The sequence below is a fragment of the Girardinichthys multiradiatus genome, chromosome X (assembly GCF_021462225.1).
Source record: "Girardinichthys multiradiatus isolate DD_20200921_A chromosome X, DD_fGirMul_XY1, whole genome shotgun sequence".
Taxonomy (NCBI): domain Eukaryota; kingdom Metazoa; phylum Chordata; class Actinopteri; order Cyprinodontiformes; family Goodeidae; genus Girardinichthys; species Girardinichthys multiradiatus.
Window position 1 is genome coordinate 36,911,156 of NC_061817.1, and position 16,024 is coordinate 36,927,179.

Sequence of the window (16,024 nt, forward strand, 5' to 3'; positions counted from 1 at the left end):
TTGAGACAATGAGACATTTGTGTAAGGCAGAAGTTTTATTACTTTTTCAGAAACGTAAGCATCAGTGAGGGTAAACTCCAAAGAGAAGTGGTCTTCATCACATTCAGCCTATTAGACATACAGTAGATAGAAACCTTTAATATAAAACACGTTGTCTTCAGTGAAGTATTCAAGTCTTTCAAATATCTGCCTCGTCTTCTCATCTGTCAAACTAATCAGTGCCTTTCCTCTAACGTGTTAAAGTCACACCATATTAACGGTTCTGCTTCAGTCTTCAGGAGAGGCTAAAACTGCCCTCCAGCTGGCTGCTCAGCCCGAATATTTACCCCATGTGGGGATTTTTTTAACATGTTGGCATCAACTGATTCTAAAAACTATAGTTTCTTTTTAACAAAACCCAGTTTAAATTATTGAAAAGTAGCTAAAAGAAGTTATTGTAATAATCTTCAACCAGTGGTGTTGCAGCTCTGATAGTAATCTGAAGCTTGAGGAGTAACCGCAACCACAGAGAATCTGAAATCTGAGCCTCAAAAGGCAAAACTTTTGTCTACAGCAGCTGGTCGTTCAAAGTCTCGACCCTTTGTGTTGTTCTATTTGGACAGTTGAGGGCGTGGAGCTAAAACATGAGGTGCAGCTCAGTCAGGAGAGACATTGAACACAGGAATTTGAAGCTCTACTGTTCAAACTGTCAAATTTCATAGTAGGAACATCTAAATGGGTCACAGAAACCTTGAACTTCAACCATTTTCACACAATCACTTCAAATATTTTAACTTTAATCTAAACCTACTCCTGTGCTCCATTTCTCCTTCAAATCAACAATATGTATCAGAACATAAACATTTTATATTTCCTTTATCCAGTGTCTTACCAGCTTCCACACAGTCGGCACAAATTAGCTTAATTTCCTCAGCAGAACTGTGAGTCAGGGTCTTTGTGCTCATTAATTCACTATTCATAAACATCAGTTACACGTCTTTAGTGAAGGATTTAGACATTCACAGCTGGAAAAACAAATCTACCCTAATTAGTTTTTACACAGCAAATGTTTGTTAGAGACCTTTTGTAAAGTTTCTTGCTCCTGAGAAGTGCTCGCCCAATTGCCACACCACAAAAAGGTGGAAATTACCACAGCAATCAGAAAAATAAGGGCGGGAATCGCCATAGTGACAAGAAAAAGGCATCAGGAAATTACCAGGCCAGTTACAAAAAAACAAAAGGGTCCAATCACAATCTGGGCTCCTTTCTAAAAAGGTGTGCAAAAAAATGGCAACCAGACAAAAAATAGTGGCCAGCTGGAGGGTGTCGGTATCGCCATGGCGACTACAAAATAACGGCAGTTACAAAACAAAAAAAGGTCAAAATAACCGTAGGAGGCAGAAAATGAGGGAAACACCATTTGTTGGAGATCCTTTTAAACGTGCGTATTTCCTGTTCAAACAGAGGATTACCATGGCAACTAGGAGAAAAATATAAAACAGAAAAAATTCACCAGAGCAACCAGGAAAAGGCAGAAATCCTCACAACTGCTACAAACAAGAGGGAAAAAACATCCTCACGACGGGAGTCACCATAGCAACCATCAGTTATGTTTCTTTGCTAAATGTTCTAAAGACAGGAAGTTGATGCAAGATGAACGGCCGGCGCTGTCGCCCAGCGGACCAATGAACAGTCATCTGTTTGGACCTAAAACAGTTCGCTGCTGAAGTCCAGTAATCGGTTCCATCTTGCTTCACTATAGCTCCATCTGTCCCATGTGAGTGAAAGGCACTAATGTGCATTCCTATTTATACATGAGCATCAAGATCCTGCTGTTTAAAAAGAACCAATATCCGATTCAGGACTAATAAAGAGCATGGAATGGATTTAAATGAGAAAACCCAAGATAGAGACCATCAGTTTGAAGCTAGCGAAGAAGAAGAATGGGACTCATTTTGACGGGTCCAAAAAAGAAAACAGGGACAGTCAATATGTAAAATATCTCCTTTTCAAGTCCAGTTTCACAGATTCCCCAAAGATTAGAAGCAAACCTTCCTCTGGTTTTAATCAACTGAGGGATTTTGCCTCTCATTCAGTCTGAACACAGAAACATGTCTTCAAATCCAGACTGAAGGAGCTGGAACAAGGACAAAGTCCAGAGTGTAAGTTCAAGACAAGTGCTGAAAATGAAGTCCTGTTAATACATGAACAAAAACTCCACTATCTCCATCCATTTAACCTCAGCCCCCTGGTATTAGTGTGGTCCATCAGGTCCTGAGTCCAGCAGAGAGAACACAGTAAGGTCTGGGCCATCCAGGCCCACTGAGAGGAAGAGGGAGACGGAGAGGATGAGGACGGTTTTATTTCACAGCAGCAGCTTGGATCCTGCACCAAAGTCTAACCTCTTAACCAGGCTGGAGAAGACAGGGAAAGGTTCACTGTGAACTGAACACTGTGGACATCATCTAAAAACTGAAAACAGAGGTCCTCACCCCTTGTTGTAGAGGCCATTGGTAGGATGGGTCTCTGAGGGGTTGTTCTGAACCGGTGTTGATCCAGATCCACTGCTGAGCCGTCTGCGGGTGGTCGTGTGCTCGTTGACATATTCCCGACATGATGCCAGCTTCGACTCCAGGCTCTGGGAAGAGAAGGTTGAGCCATCGCTAATGGTTACAGTACGGCAGGAGAATATGTCCTCAGACTTATATCATATTTAAAGAATCATTTCTGACGAGTGGGAGTGGCTTCAACTGTTTGGAGAACTTTGAACTTGATGCTGTTTTTACACGATGAGCGCAGCTCTGATTGACGTCACTAGGCGGCGCTCTAAACAGGAGTGAATGAAAGATGTAAACTGAGAAACTGTAAACGGACCGTTGGAGAGGAGAATTTGGTGACTACGGTGTTTTTCTGCGGGTAGTTCAGGCAGCTGTGAACACATATGTCTGTGTTTGGACTTGTTAGCGATCATGTTTCCCTCTTTTCTTTAACATCTTCCTCTTTGCTTTAAACATAATAGAAACTGAAGGTTCTTCCTCTAACAAACTTAACTGGTGGATCTGGTCTAGGTGGTGACCTGAGTAAATACAAAAAACCTTTTCACATCATGAAAGAAGTGTGATGAACCACTTTTAGGATCATTTTACCGGTCACACCCAGGTCTGGACTATAGAATCAAGAAATCACTTAAACAGAACCTGTTTGACATCATGAAGCAGGCTAGAAGATCTCAAATCGATGCATGTTGAGCCCCAATGAGATGAGAAACAGTCACTGACATCTATCAGTCAGGAACGGATTACAACGGCATTACAAAGGCTTTTGGACTCGGTAGAACCACAAGAAGCTTTATCTACAAATAGAGAAAACATGGAACAATGGAGAACTTTACTCCAAGAGCTCACCGACAACTCATCCAGGCACATCTAAAGTTCTGCAGGCTTTCTTGCCCTAGTTAGGATCAGAGTTCATGACTCAATAGGAAAAACTTGGAGTGACGAGACAAAGTGGGACTTCGTGGACGTTCTCAGCCGTCTTATATCTGTTCTAAAATTAACAGCTTTTCAGAAGAAGAACAGCCAAACATGGTGTTGGTAGTCTGGGTCTAGGACAATGATCCAAAGCACAGCACCAAGTCCACCTCCAACTGGATCCAAAAAACAAAATGAAAGCTCTGGAGTGGCCCTGTCAAAGTCTGGTCCTGAGTATGATTGAGATGCTGTGGCGAGACCCTAAACAGACTCAAACACCTTTGAATGTGGCTGAATTACAACAATTCTGCCAAGAAGAGTGGGCCCAGATTCTTCAATGGCCAAACTAAAGACTGACTGAGTTTTCACAAACACCCGATGGCAGATGTTGCTGCCACTGGAGACAACCACTAATTAGGTTTAGGGGGAAATTACTTTTCCACATAGGGCCAGATTGGTTTGAAGAACTTTTTTCCCCCATTACTAAATTAATTCATCATTTAAAAAAACAGAAAACACAAAAGTTAGTTTGATGATCTGAAACATTTGAGTGTGAAATCTGTAAGGGGGTAAATACTTTTTCCCAGCACTGTAGCTACTGAACTATAACCAATTCAGTTTTACCAGCGTGAGCTGAAGTTAGAACCAGTTCTTCATAAAGATGAAGTGAAACAACCCTGTTTCTACCTTTAGGTAACTGTTTGTTGCACATGTTGCAGGATACTGTGCTCTGTTAGTCTGAACTCCTGTAATAAATCCATTTTTAGCAGTAAAGAAGCTTATGGAGGCTAACTCCCTGTGCTAACCGGGTCCAATCTGAGCTGAACCAGACACACTCTGAGTCTAACACAGCTTGAAAGGATGGACGATCTTTGCTTTTAATTAGTGCGCTGCGATGTGTGTTGACGCCTTGATGGTAAAACATTTTACTCTTGCTGTGGTTCTTCTTCAGAGCGGAAAATCAACAGTTTAGGTAAAAGATGCATTTCTGCCATCAACAGGACAGAAGTGGAGAAGTGGGATATGAAACCACCGCAATCTGACATTTTTTAATCATAGGAACATTTTTACTGGTTTAATCATGGACAATATGATATGGGACGGTACCAGGCTACAGGATGGAAGACCAATCTAAGCTGAATTCACATCCCCAACATGGAAACACGCTTTGGATCTTACCCCGACTTTCCTCAGCAGCTCACCGACGATGTTCAGAGCTGAGATCCTGGCCGATGTGGTGAGAGGAGTCGCAGAAAGACTTTCAGCTGAGAAACAAACCAACCAGAAAATATGGACTCTCAACTTAAAAATAAATACATTTATCAAATAAACTTCAAGTGTCAGTCTGACCTCTGCTGACGGAGGGAGGCGGGGTGCTGAAGACCCCAGAGGAGGCTGCAGGTCTGGACGGCGTGACGGCAGATGGAAGAGGTTGGTGCGAGGACGAAGCTGTGGTTTTATCCTCTGGTTTCCTGTCTGGGGGGGTGAGAGGCGGGGTGGGTAACCCTGTCGAGGACGAGGAGGATGAAGACTCTTTCATGGCGCTGCTGATGGAAGGCTTCCTGTCTTGTACCTGCTGTTTCTGCTGCACAGCGAGCTCCTGCCGGAGGTCTGTCTCCCACACAAACACACAGAGTGGAAAACATTTCTAATAATCTAAAATATTAAAGCAAAAACAGATGTATGAGGTTTTCCTCAGAACTTTACCCCTGGCTTCATCCTTTAGTCTCTGAACAGACTCCAGGAGATTCTCCTTCTCATCCAGCTCGCTCTCCAGGTAGGCGTTCCTCTCGATGACCTGGTTCATCCTCTGTTCAAAGTCCTCCAGAGACATGATGGTTGCTCTAGAAAATAGAGACACGTCACAGTTGTACGTTTTACTCAAACACTTTATTTAATAAGCATCTGATACAGAAGACATTAAGGTCAGCTCCACAATCCCTGCGCTCCTCCTGACCTCTTGGCCCGTTCCAGGTCATCGTTGGCCTGTTCCAGCTCTCTGATGTACTTATGAAGCTGATCTCTGATGGCCGTGGTTTCGGCCAGGTCTCCCTCCAGGCTGGAGATCTGTCGGCACGCCTCAGAGTGCCGCGTTTCATACTTGTCCTTGTAAGAGATTTTTGCAAAACGAAATGGAGAAAAGGTGAACCAAAACGTGGAGGAAGTAGGACCAAATGTTATCTTCAAACTCCTACTTTTTTCCACAACTCACAGACGTAATAATCAGCTGATGAAAGCCGTTACTTAGCAGATTTACATGGTAGTTCCACAGAAAGTTCAAAATCAAAGAGTTGACTGGTTTAGGCTTAAATTACAGCGGTGTGAAGCTTCAACATGTTTAGCTTAATTCCTCAGAGAGAACATTTACTCCACTGATAACATCCTAAATCTAGATTTCCTGTTTTTCTCTGAAATTGACATCCTAAATAAATATGATAATACAACTGGCAGCTCTTTTAACATGACATCACATTATAACAAACGAGGAGCAAAGTAGCCAGAAGGCTGGTGTTTCTGGTCATCAGCAGCTCTAAAGGAGTGTTTGCTGCGTTAGAGCAGACAGGTGTGTGTTGACACAATGCCTGGGTGGAAAGACAGCAGCAATGATCTTAGATAAGCAACAGTTGCTGCCTACTAATATGAAAGGGTTATAAAATCCTTTCCAAACTTTCTGAGCTCCATCATTCTAGAGAAATATTATTCCCTAAATGTTTAGGACAGCTGCCAGTCATTTCAGGAATGGACGTCCTAGCTAATTCATCCAAAGGTCAGAGCGTGGCGCTCAAAGAAATGACTAAAACCCAAGAGTTCCACCTCAGACTCTACAGGCCTCAGCAGGTTAAAAGGTTAAAGTTCATAACTGAACAATTAGACCATTTAGAACAATTGAACAAATATTTGTTGTTGATTGGAAGTTTCTACGGTTAGAGTATTTTGTATGAAATGTATTATTGGGTCGGTTTCTGTACCAGGCAGCAGAGCGACACCTGGATGCTTTTACCTGAGTGTTATTCAAAATGTTCATCAATGTCCCTCAGCAAATACCATGAAAAGAAAATACACTGCTGAAAAAAATAAAGGGAACACTTAAACAACACAATATAACTCCAAGTAAATCAAACTTCTGTGAAATCAAACTGTCCACTTAGGAAGCAACACTGATTGACAATCAATTTCACATCTTGTTGTACAAATAGAAAAGACAACAGGAGGAAATCTTTGGTGATTATCAGGACACTTAATAAAGAAGAGGTTCTGCTGGTGGGGACCACAGACCACTTCTCAGTACCGATGCTTTCTGGCTGATGTTTTGGTCACTTTTGAATGTTGGTGGTGCCTTCACACTCATGGTAGCATGAGACGGACTCTACAACCCACACAAGTGGCTCAGGTAGTGCAGCTCATCCAGGATGACACATCAATGCGAGCTGTGGCAAGAAGGTTTGCTGTGTCTGTCAGCGTAGTGTCCAGAGCCTGGTGGCGCTACCAGGAGACAGGCCAGTACACCAGGAGATGTGGAGGAGGCTGTAGGAGGGCAACAACCCAACAGCAGGACCACTACCTCCACCTTTGTGCAAGGAGGAACAGGAGGAGCACTGCCAGAGTCCTGCAAAATGACCTCCAGCAGGCCACAAATGTGCATGTGTCTGCACAAACGGTTAGAAACCGACTCCATGAGGATGGTATGAGGGCCCGACGTCCACAAATGGTGGTTGTGCTCACAGCCCAACACCGTGCAGGACGCTTGGCATTTGCCAGAGAACACCAGGATTGACAAATTCGCCACTGGTGCCCTGTGCTCTTCACAGATGAAAGCAGGTTCCCACTGAGCACATGTGACAGACATGACAGAGTCTGGAGACACCATGGAGAGAGATCTGCTGCCTGCAACATCCTTCAGCATGACCAGTTTGGCAGTGGGTCAGTAATGGTGTGGGGTGGCATTTCTTTTCATGTGCTCACCAGAGGTAACCTGACTGCCATTAGGTACCAAGATGAGATCCTCAGACCCCTTGTGAGACCATATGCTGGTGCGGTTGGTCCTGGGTTCCTCCTAATGCAGGACAATGCTAGACCTCATGTGGTTGGAGTGTGTCAGCAGTTCCTGCAAGATGAAGACATTGAAGCTATGGACTGGCCCACCCGTTCCCCAGACCTGAATCCGATTGAGCACATCTGGGACATCATGTCTCGCTCCATCCACCAACGTCATGTTGGACCACAGACTGTCCAGGAGTTGGTGAATGGTTTAGTCCAGGTCTGGGAGGAGATCACCATCCGCCGTCTCATCAGGAGCATGCCCAGGTGTTGTAGGGAGGTCATACAGACACGTGGAGGTCACACACAATACTGAGCCTCATTTTGACTTGTTTTAAGGACATTACATCAAAGTTGGATCAGCCTCTAGTGTTTTTTTCCACTTTCATTTTGTGTGTGACTCCAAATCCAGGCCTCCATTGGTTCATAAATTTGATTTCCATTGATAATTTTTGTGTGATTTTGTTGTCAGCACATTCAACTTTGTACAGAACAAACTATTCAATGAGAATATTTCATTCATTCAGATCTAGGATGTGTTATTTGAGTGGTCCCTTTATTTTTTTGAGCAGTGTATTTAAATATAAGGTGGTTCTCCAAGCTGTTGAACTATGAGGTGTACTTAGTTCTTTTACGCAAAGCTTTTGGCGTTGACCAACAATGAGAGCCTAAAATCTGCTTGTAAAGACACCAAACCCCAAACTTCCTGTTTACTAAGACTGTATATTGAGTGTGTTTGACAGTTAGCTTCCTGATGTTTCTGCAACAAGAACATTAAATACCAAAAATAAAACTCAATGACTCACGTTCACAAGAACTCATTCAGGACACAGATCTTCACTTTCCATAAGCATAATCAAAATTTTTCTCTTCAATGTTTGATCAAAACCCAAACGTTCGAGTCTGTTTACAACAGATACGAGACAAAGGGTTCAGCCTGGATCCGATATCAGACTATCATACACTTATTTCTTAATAAAGCAGTAGTCTCTCACAGAGTCCCAGCTCTGAGTCTGAATCTAAACTGATAAAATCAAAACAGTTGTGGCAGCAAAGTACTGCTATCGCCTCCAGACACAACGAGAGGAGGAGCTGTCAGCTGCCTTTTCAGCCCTGAATCGATCCTCTGTGAAGGCCACTCTGTGTTCAGATAAGTGAACAAACTGTGCTTATTATCAGCTGGCAGATATGAAAATCCCCAGTTAGGACTAATTTACTCAGTGGTCAGTTGGTTTCATGCAAATGAAAATAACTCCTGCAGCTGCATGCATCTCTGATACCGAACATTTTACGTGTCAGGGCTGTAAAATTCTGCGTTACAGATGCAGCTTAGTGTAACTGCAGACTGCCGGTGCAACAGGATCTGTTTCTAATCCTAGGAAAACATTTTAGCATGTATGCATTTATACATCCATTTTAACTCTTTTCTGTGCACAACCATTTCTGCACACACTCCACTTTCAGAACTCAGTTTCCAGCACCTCCACGTTGGTTACCTTGTAGTTTTCCAGCTCCATTCGCAGACGGTTATTAGATGCAAGAAGCTCACGATTTCTGGCCTCACACTGTTTTAGCTCTGTCTCCAGCTCCACCTCGTAATCCCGACTCATCTGCTGGAACTCCTGCAGCTCCTCCTGAGCTTCCACAGCACTACAAACCAAAGGAAAAAGCTGAGTAAAGGCCGCATCTTTCACATCATTCCAAGTATTGTCCTGCCTGCATGTTTTTCTTTGGATTTAATTTCATTATACAAAAAGAAGAAACAAATAAGACCACTTTCCCACACGGCAACAGGGCAGATGAGCCTTTAAACTATTCAAAAATGTGTTTATATAGAAACCAGAAAAGTGTTTTAACAGTTAAAATGTCTCCATATTAACATAACACCAGTGGTTTCAGAATTCATTCCAAACACCTAAAAACTCCTGACAGATGGGATACTTTTGCACACAGACATTAATACTCGGTGGACAGAAGGGCCAAAATACATAAACAACGTAAACATACTCAACCCAGTGTTTGTTTACAAGGAAGAATGTGTGTTGAAAATGTGGGAGCCTCATGCAGCCTTGGAACAATATAGGACTGAAAATGTGTTGGAAAAAAATCATGTTTTTAATTATCTTGTTTTATGAAAAGGTCCTAAATCGGTCCAGGATAATCAGCAGACAGGAACGGCACCATTACAGTGGTTCTTTAACACTCAAAGGAAGAACATGGAGGAACACTGTGGGTGCATCTAGCCAACACTTGATGGTTGAGAGTTTTAAGAAGGACTGACCACACGGTCTTCAAACTGAGGCTGCAACCTCGTCAAAATCACCAAGAAGATGCGTCAGACGCTGCATGGCTTTGCTGTCCTGCAGACATGATGCACATCAGCTGTATTGTGAATAGCAATCACCATGGAAACCCATAAAAGTAACCATGGAAACTTTTTTTTATGAATAAAATAAGTGTTCAAGATTATGTTCAACTTGAAAGTGTGAATATATAACAGCTGAAATACGATGTCTAACCAAATATTGATATTAGAAACATTGTCTGATGCAGACTGTGATTCGACATATTGTGAAGTTCTACTGAACATCGTTAGGATATAAGGGGTCGTGACCTGAATGCACGCTGTCTACTCATCTAATGCTGACAGAGCTGTGCGGAGGCGTGGTCCAGAGTCACAGCGAGATCGCTGCGATCCTTGGTGGAAAGTGCTGCTGATGTACAGAGCATAAAAACGTCGTAGGAGAGTGGAAAACAGAGGAGAGAGAAACCTTTTAGGTGAGAACTAAGAGTCTGTCCTCACTTTAAAAGGCGGTTGTCCACATTTGCTGCAATCAGGATCAGGTGTTTTAAACTTACCTTTATGCATGGAGTTACTAGAACCTTCCCAGAATGACAGACGAGGTAGTAAACAACTGGTATCATAGAAAGAAAAGATAAAGTTGTGTGCCCACTGTTTTGTAGCCTATAATGCTTCCAGATTAGATAAGAAACTAGTTAAAATAAAAGAAAAGGAGGGAACCCACATCTGCTGGTGCCTGTTCGCCTTCTCCTTCCAGTATTCCAGTTCTTCCTCCAGAGATCCAAACTGAGGCAGTTCCTGATCCCCCATCTCCAGCTCAGTCACGGCTCTTCTGTCCTACAACGACCCCTCTTCGTGGAAAAAACAGAGATACTTCAGAGAAATCTGGGAATGTTCTTGAATCTGATCTCACAGATTTTGGTCACGGTGGGTTTAGTTACTGTGGGTTAACCACTGAATGGTTTCTGTATCCTGGGACAAACAGACATTCCCAGGTCCATCAAACATCTTCACTTCAAATCACCTCATAGAGTTTAGAGAAGGTTGGGTGGAGGCCAAATACCTGGACCTCAGCCAGCATTTCTACATAAACTCATACATTCACATCAACTCCAAACAGCAGACGTATCGGACTTTCCTAGTGGTAAGAGAGGCTTTTCCACATTTATCATCTAATGGGAGGAATTATGAAGGATTCTGAAGAGGAAGGAAAATTAAATCTGTTACTTAAATATTTTATTTTTCAATAAAAATCTGGAAAGTGTGGCAAACATTTGTTTTCAGGTCCTTTTACTCTGACATCCTAAAACAAAATGCAGTGCAACTGATTACCTTCAGAAGTTACCTAATTAGTGAAAACAATCAATCTGTGTCTAATTTAATTTTAAAAAAAAGTTTTTGTCGATTTCACAGCAAAGTTTTAGATTTTAAACGTGACAAAAAAATCTGAATAATGGGTTTGAATACTTTTGAAAGACAGTGTAAAAGGTTTAGTATATACACTACTGGTCAAAAGTTTTAGAACCACTTTCTGATTTTCTGGTTATCTTTACGTTTATTTTTATTTCCATTGTATGTAGATTCTCACTGAGGCATCATATGGAATTATGTAACAAACAAAAATGTTTAAACAACTTTAAATATATATATATATATATATAAGATTCTTTAAAGTAGACGCCCTTTGCTGTGATGACTGAAATATTAACCTTTGTCTGTCTCTCAATGAACCTCTGTGAAGTTCTTTCAAGACTCTCTGGAAACCATCTCAGGCGACCACCTCATGAAGCTCATGGAGAGAACGTTAAGAGAGCAAAGCAGTCATCAGAGCAAAGGGAGGCTGTTTGGAAGAATCTAAAATATAAAAATGTTCAGAGTTATTTTACACTTTTTGTTTACTACATAATTCCATGTGTTCATTCATATTTCTGTTGCCTTTGGTGAGAATCTACAATGTAAATAGTCGTGAAAATAAAGAGACTCATTAAGTGAGAAAGTGTAGCTAAACCTTTGAGAAATAAAGAAGGTAAAGCAAATATTAATAATGCAAAGAGTAAATGAAATTAAAGTCCTTGGTGAGATCTTAGACCACAACATCTGCTGGAAGCAACACGTGGAATAAAGCATTAAACTGTAGATTGACTTTAACATGTCTGAGTTACTGCAAAGAGTCGCAGCGAAAATGTTTTCAACTCATTAGATTCACCAATAAAACGATGGAATAGCAGAACAGATGAATATATGCAAAGGAAAATAAAGTGTCTCAAAAGTGTACACATTAATGATACAGGCAGGTTTTTGTGATGATAATTAATGAGAGCATTAGAAATTATTTAAAAACATTTCATAAATACCTTACATTTATCCAGAACAACTCAACTGAAAAACAAACTAAAGTTAGGAAAAATAAAATAAAATAAAAGGGAAAATGTGCAATAACCCAGTTAAATGAGTGCACATACTTAATTACTGCTGAACCACCTTTGATTTAACTTCAGCAATTGGTTTTCTATCAGTACCCACATCTTTCCTTAGTGACATCTGCCCACTCTGCCTCGGAAAGGTTTTCCAAACCTCACCGATTATCAGGACATCTCCTGTCCACATTTCTCCTCAGGTTACCACATAGATATTCTGTCAGATATACAGGGGTTGGAGAATGAAACTGAAACACCTGTCATTTTAATGTGGGAGGTTTCATGGCTAAATTGGACCAGCCTGGTAGCCAGTCTTCATTGATTGCACATTGCACCAGTAAGAGCAGAGTGTGAAGGTTCAATTAGCAGGGTAAGAGCACAGTTTTGCTCAAAATATTGAAATGCACACAACATTATGGGTGACATACCAGAGTTCAAAAGAGGACAAATTGTTGGTGCACGTCTTGCTGGCGCATCTGTGACCAAGACAGCAAGTCTTTGTGATGTATCAAGAGCCACGGTATCCAGGGTAATGTCAGCATACCACCAAGAAGGACGAACCACATCCAACAGGATTAACTGTGGACGCAAGAGGAAGCTGTCTGAAAGGGATGTTCGGGTGTTAACCCGGATTGTATCCAAAAAACATAAAACCACGGCTGCCCAAATCACGGCAGAATTAAATGTGCACCTCAACTCTCCTGTTTCCACCAGAACTGTCCGTCAGGAGCTCCACAGGGTCAATATACACGGCCGGGCTGCTATAGCCAAACCTTTGGTCACTCATGCCAATGCCAAACGTTGGTTTCAATGGTGCAAGGAGCGCTAATCTTGGGCTGTGGACAATGTGAAACATGTATTGTTCTCTGATGAGTCCACCTTTACTGTTCTCCCCACATCCAGGAGAGTTATGGTGTGGAGAAGCCCCAAAGAAGCGTACCACCCAGACTGTTGCATGCCCAGAGTGAAGCATGGGGGTGGATCAGTGATGGTTTGGGCTGCCATATCATGGCATTCCCTTGGCCCAATACTTGTGCTAGATGGGTGCGTCACTGCCAAGGACTACCGAACCATTCTTGAGGACAATGTGCATCCAATGGTTCAAACATTGTATCCTGAAGGCGGTGCCGTGTATCAGGATGACAATGCACCAATACACACAGCAAGACTGGTGAAAGATTGGTTTGATGAACATGAAAGTGAAGTTGAACATCTCCCATGGCCTGCACAGTCACCAGATCTAAATATTATTGAGCCACTTTGGGGTGTTTTGGAGGAGCGAGTCAGGAAATGTTTTCCTCCACCAGTATCACGTAGTGACCTGGCCACTATCCTGCAAGAAGAATGGCTTAAAATCCCTCTGACCACTGTGCAGGACTTGTATATGTCATTCCCAAGATGAATTGACGCTGTATTGGCCACAAAAGGAGGCCCTACACCATACTAATAAATTATTGTGGTCTAAAACCAGGTGTTTCAGTTTCATTGTCCAACTCCTGTAGTTCTGAATTCAGGCTAGGCATTCCCAAAACTTTAACTTTCCTCTGATGAAGTCCTTCTTTTGTTGCTTTGAATGTTTGTTTGGACTTCAGCTTTCCAGCAGAAAGGGTTCTTCTCATGCCAAAGATACCACACAGAACCGTGGCCAAAAAAATCTAGTATGGTTCAATCCGATCATACTGCCTTCTCCCACAAGGTTCTGGGAGACCTAAATGTTTTATATAGAAATCTACTTCTTGGTCCATTCATATGGATAATACAGGAGATTGTTGCAGCTTCTTCAGTGTTTCATTGTCAAGTTTGGAGAAAATTTCAGTTTTTGTAATGTTTTTATTGTTCTACATTTTCTAGAATTATTGGTGACTGGTGTGTTTAAACAGCGAGATCAAGTTGATCCTCAGTAATATCTCTGCAAACTATGGATTAACATACGGATGCAAATAACAGGGAAATCCAACTAGGACAGCAGAAGCTTATTTAAGCTTAATAGGATTCTCATAGTTTATGTCAGGAGTCAATTCAAGACTGAATGTTGAAGAGGTGCATCAACCTTGTGTTAGTTTAAGGGTGTACACATTCATGCACAGCGTTTTTCCTCTAAGAAATTAGCTTGTTTTCACTTTGTAAGAACTGGAATGTGACAGGCTCTCTGCAAACATGGGAACTCCCGTTTAAGGTGAAAATGCATCATATTCATTAGATGTCTCATTTATTTTTATCATAAAAATACTGACCTGTTTACAAGAGTGTGGACACTTTTGCGATTCAGTTTTAAAAAAGATATACATTTTAAATAAACAGAACATAAAAGTGCAGAGCAACTGTTTTTCCCCCAGAACCATAATGGCAGAAATACAGAAACATTATTTTACAAAAAAAACAGAAAAAACTAAACAATATTTCCCAAATTAAAACTGAGTCATTCAGTGGGGCAGGAATATATAGGTTTATACTTCCACCTTCTCCTTTATCAGTCTATATAAGAGGGAAAAGATGTTAAAATGTGAAATGGTATTATTATGAATATTTGCACGTTTGGAATAAACACAAATAAAGCAAATGGTTTGTTTCTAAACGTTTTTATCTTATTGTTTGATAATAATAATAATAATAATGAGCATCTAAACATTTTAAGAATATAAACAAATTAGTTTTGTCTCAATATTTTATAGGGTAAATATGAAATAAATATTTAATGAATTGATACAAATGTGTTTTTAATCCATGCATTAATAGAAAACTGGTGAACTTTTCAGTTTATAAGATAAATTAACCACGTACCTTAGTTATACAGATTAGAACTGGCATAAAATGCACGAATATGCGTCATTTTAGCCGAGTTACATCAGAAAATGATAATTCAATAATTTTACCAAATATTTCTATGTGCCAGACCATTTACTGGTTAAGATAACACAAAAACATCATTCTATAATACCAGGATAACTAAACTTTGTTTTAATGTCGAACATTTATTACTTATTGACATTAAAACCACGCAAATAACAGGATTTCCATATAAAGTCAGACCCGGAGGTCTAAAAAACGGAACCAACAGAAGACCTAGCTAAACAGCACGGAAATTCACACCCAGTCTGTTGTTTAAGGTAACCAACATCAGCTCTTATTAAAGTTTGTAACGACTAAATTTATCTATAAAACTTAGGACACGATAACAAGAAATTTGAAGAAGTAAAACCAGAGTTACCGCTATCTTATTCGGCTAACGGAGTTTAACCGTTTAAATCCCAGCGAAGACCAACATTTGACCCGTTTACTCCTTTAACTCTAACTTAACAAACTAAAACCTCCCCCCAAATCTTTGAAAAAAATCACTTTCAATATAAACTAAAAGTTCTGGAAAACCTTAAAGACAAGTACATGGATTTAAATCAATAAAAGGACTTGCCTTCAGTTGGAAGTCAGAAAGTTACTCGCCGCTTCGGGAAGGCGTCGAACAATACATGTTGCCATTCATTTTGTCCACGCCAACTGGCCAATCACAAGTTAGATGACGTTCTTGTTCTTTGTCACCATTGGACGCTTTTGTCTCAATCATAAAAACTGGGCGGGATACAGGGGCTATTGTCCAATCAGAGTGGCGAGAAAAGACAGAGGGGTGTTTGCATTAATCCGCACAGTTTTGATGGATTACCGCAAGGTGGTGCTGCTTTCACTTGTAGTAGGAAACTTCACAATGCTTAATATCATTTGGCATTTTTTTCTAAAAATCGATTAATAATATAAAAAGGAAAGAAGTTTAGTTCCAAAAAACCTGTAAAACAATGCTTTTTTTAGTGATCACCTAAGTTAATTAA

At 41.0% G+C, this 16,024-nt stretch overlaps 1 protein-coding gene across 1 annotated transcript; it reads right to left on the reverse strand.

The window, feature by feature from the left end:
- Window positions 1-176: 176 nt before the first annotated feature.
- LOC124862672 (nuclear distribution protein nudE homolog 1-like) lies at window positions 177-15,760 on the reverse strand. Its single transcript, XM_047356726.1, has 9 exons — window positions 15,616-15,760; window positions 10,514-10,640; window positions 8,984-9,137; window positions 5,407-5,555; window positions 5,157-5,293; window positions 4,800-5,060; window positions 4,629-4,714; window positions 2,472-2,617; window positions 177-2,393 (listed from the first exon to the last, which is right to left on the reverse strand). The coding sequence occupies exons 2-9, from the start codon at window positions 10,597-10,599 to the stop codon at window positions 2,345-2,347; spliced, it is 1,068 nt and encodes a 355-aa protein (XP_047212682.1). The 5' UTR covers window positions 10,600-10,640; window positions 15,616-15,760; the 3' UTR covers window positions 177-2,344.
- Window positions 15,761-16,024: the final 264 nt, after the last annotated feature.

What these genes read in the sequence shown, in the direction of transcription:
- LOC124862672 (XM_047356726.1), bottom strand. Translation starts at nt 10,599, where the DNA reads ATGGGGGATCAGGAACTGCCTCAGTTTGGATCTCTGGAGGAAGAACTG. An exon ending in GCGAACAGGCACCAGCAGAT is followed by an intron (nt 9,138 to 10,513) that starts GTGGGTTCCCTC and finishes TTTGGTTTGTAG; the next exon opens with TGCTGTGGAAGCTCAGGAGG. An exon ending in AATGGCCTCTACAACAAGGG is followed by an intron (nt 2,394 to 2,471) that starts GTGAGGACCTCT and finishes TGTCTTCTCCAG; the next exon opens with CCTGGTTAAGAGGTTAGACT.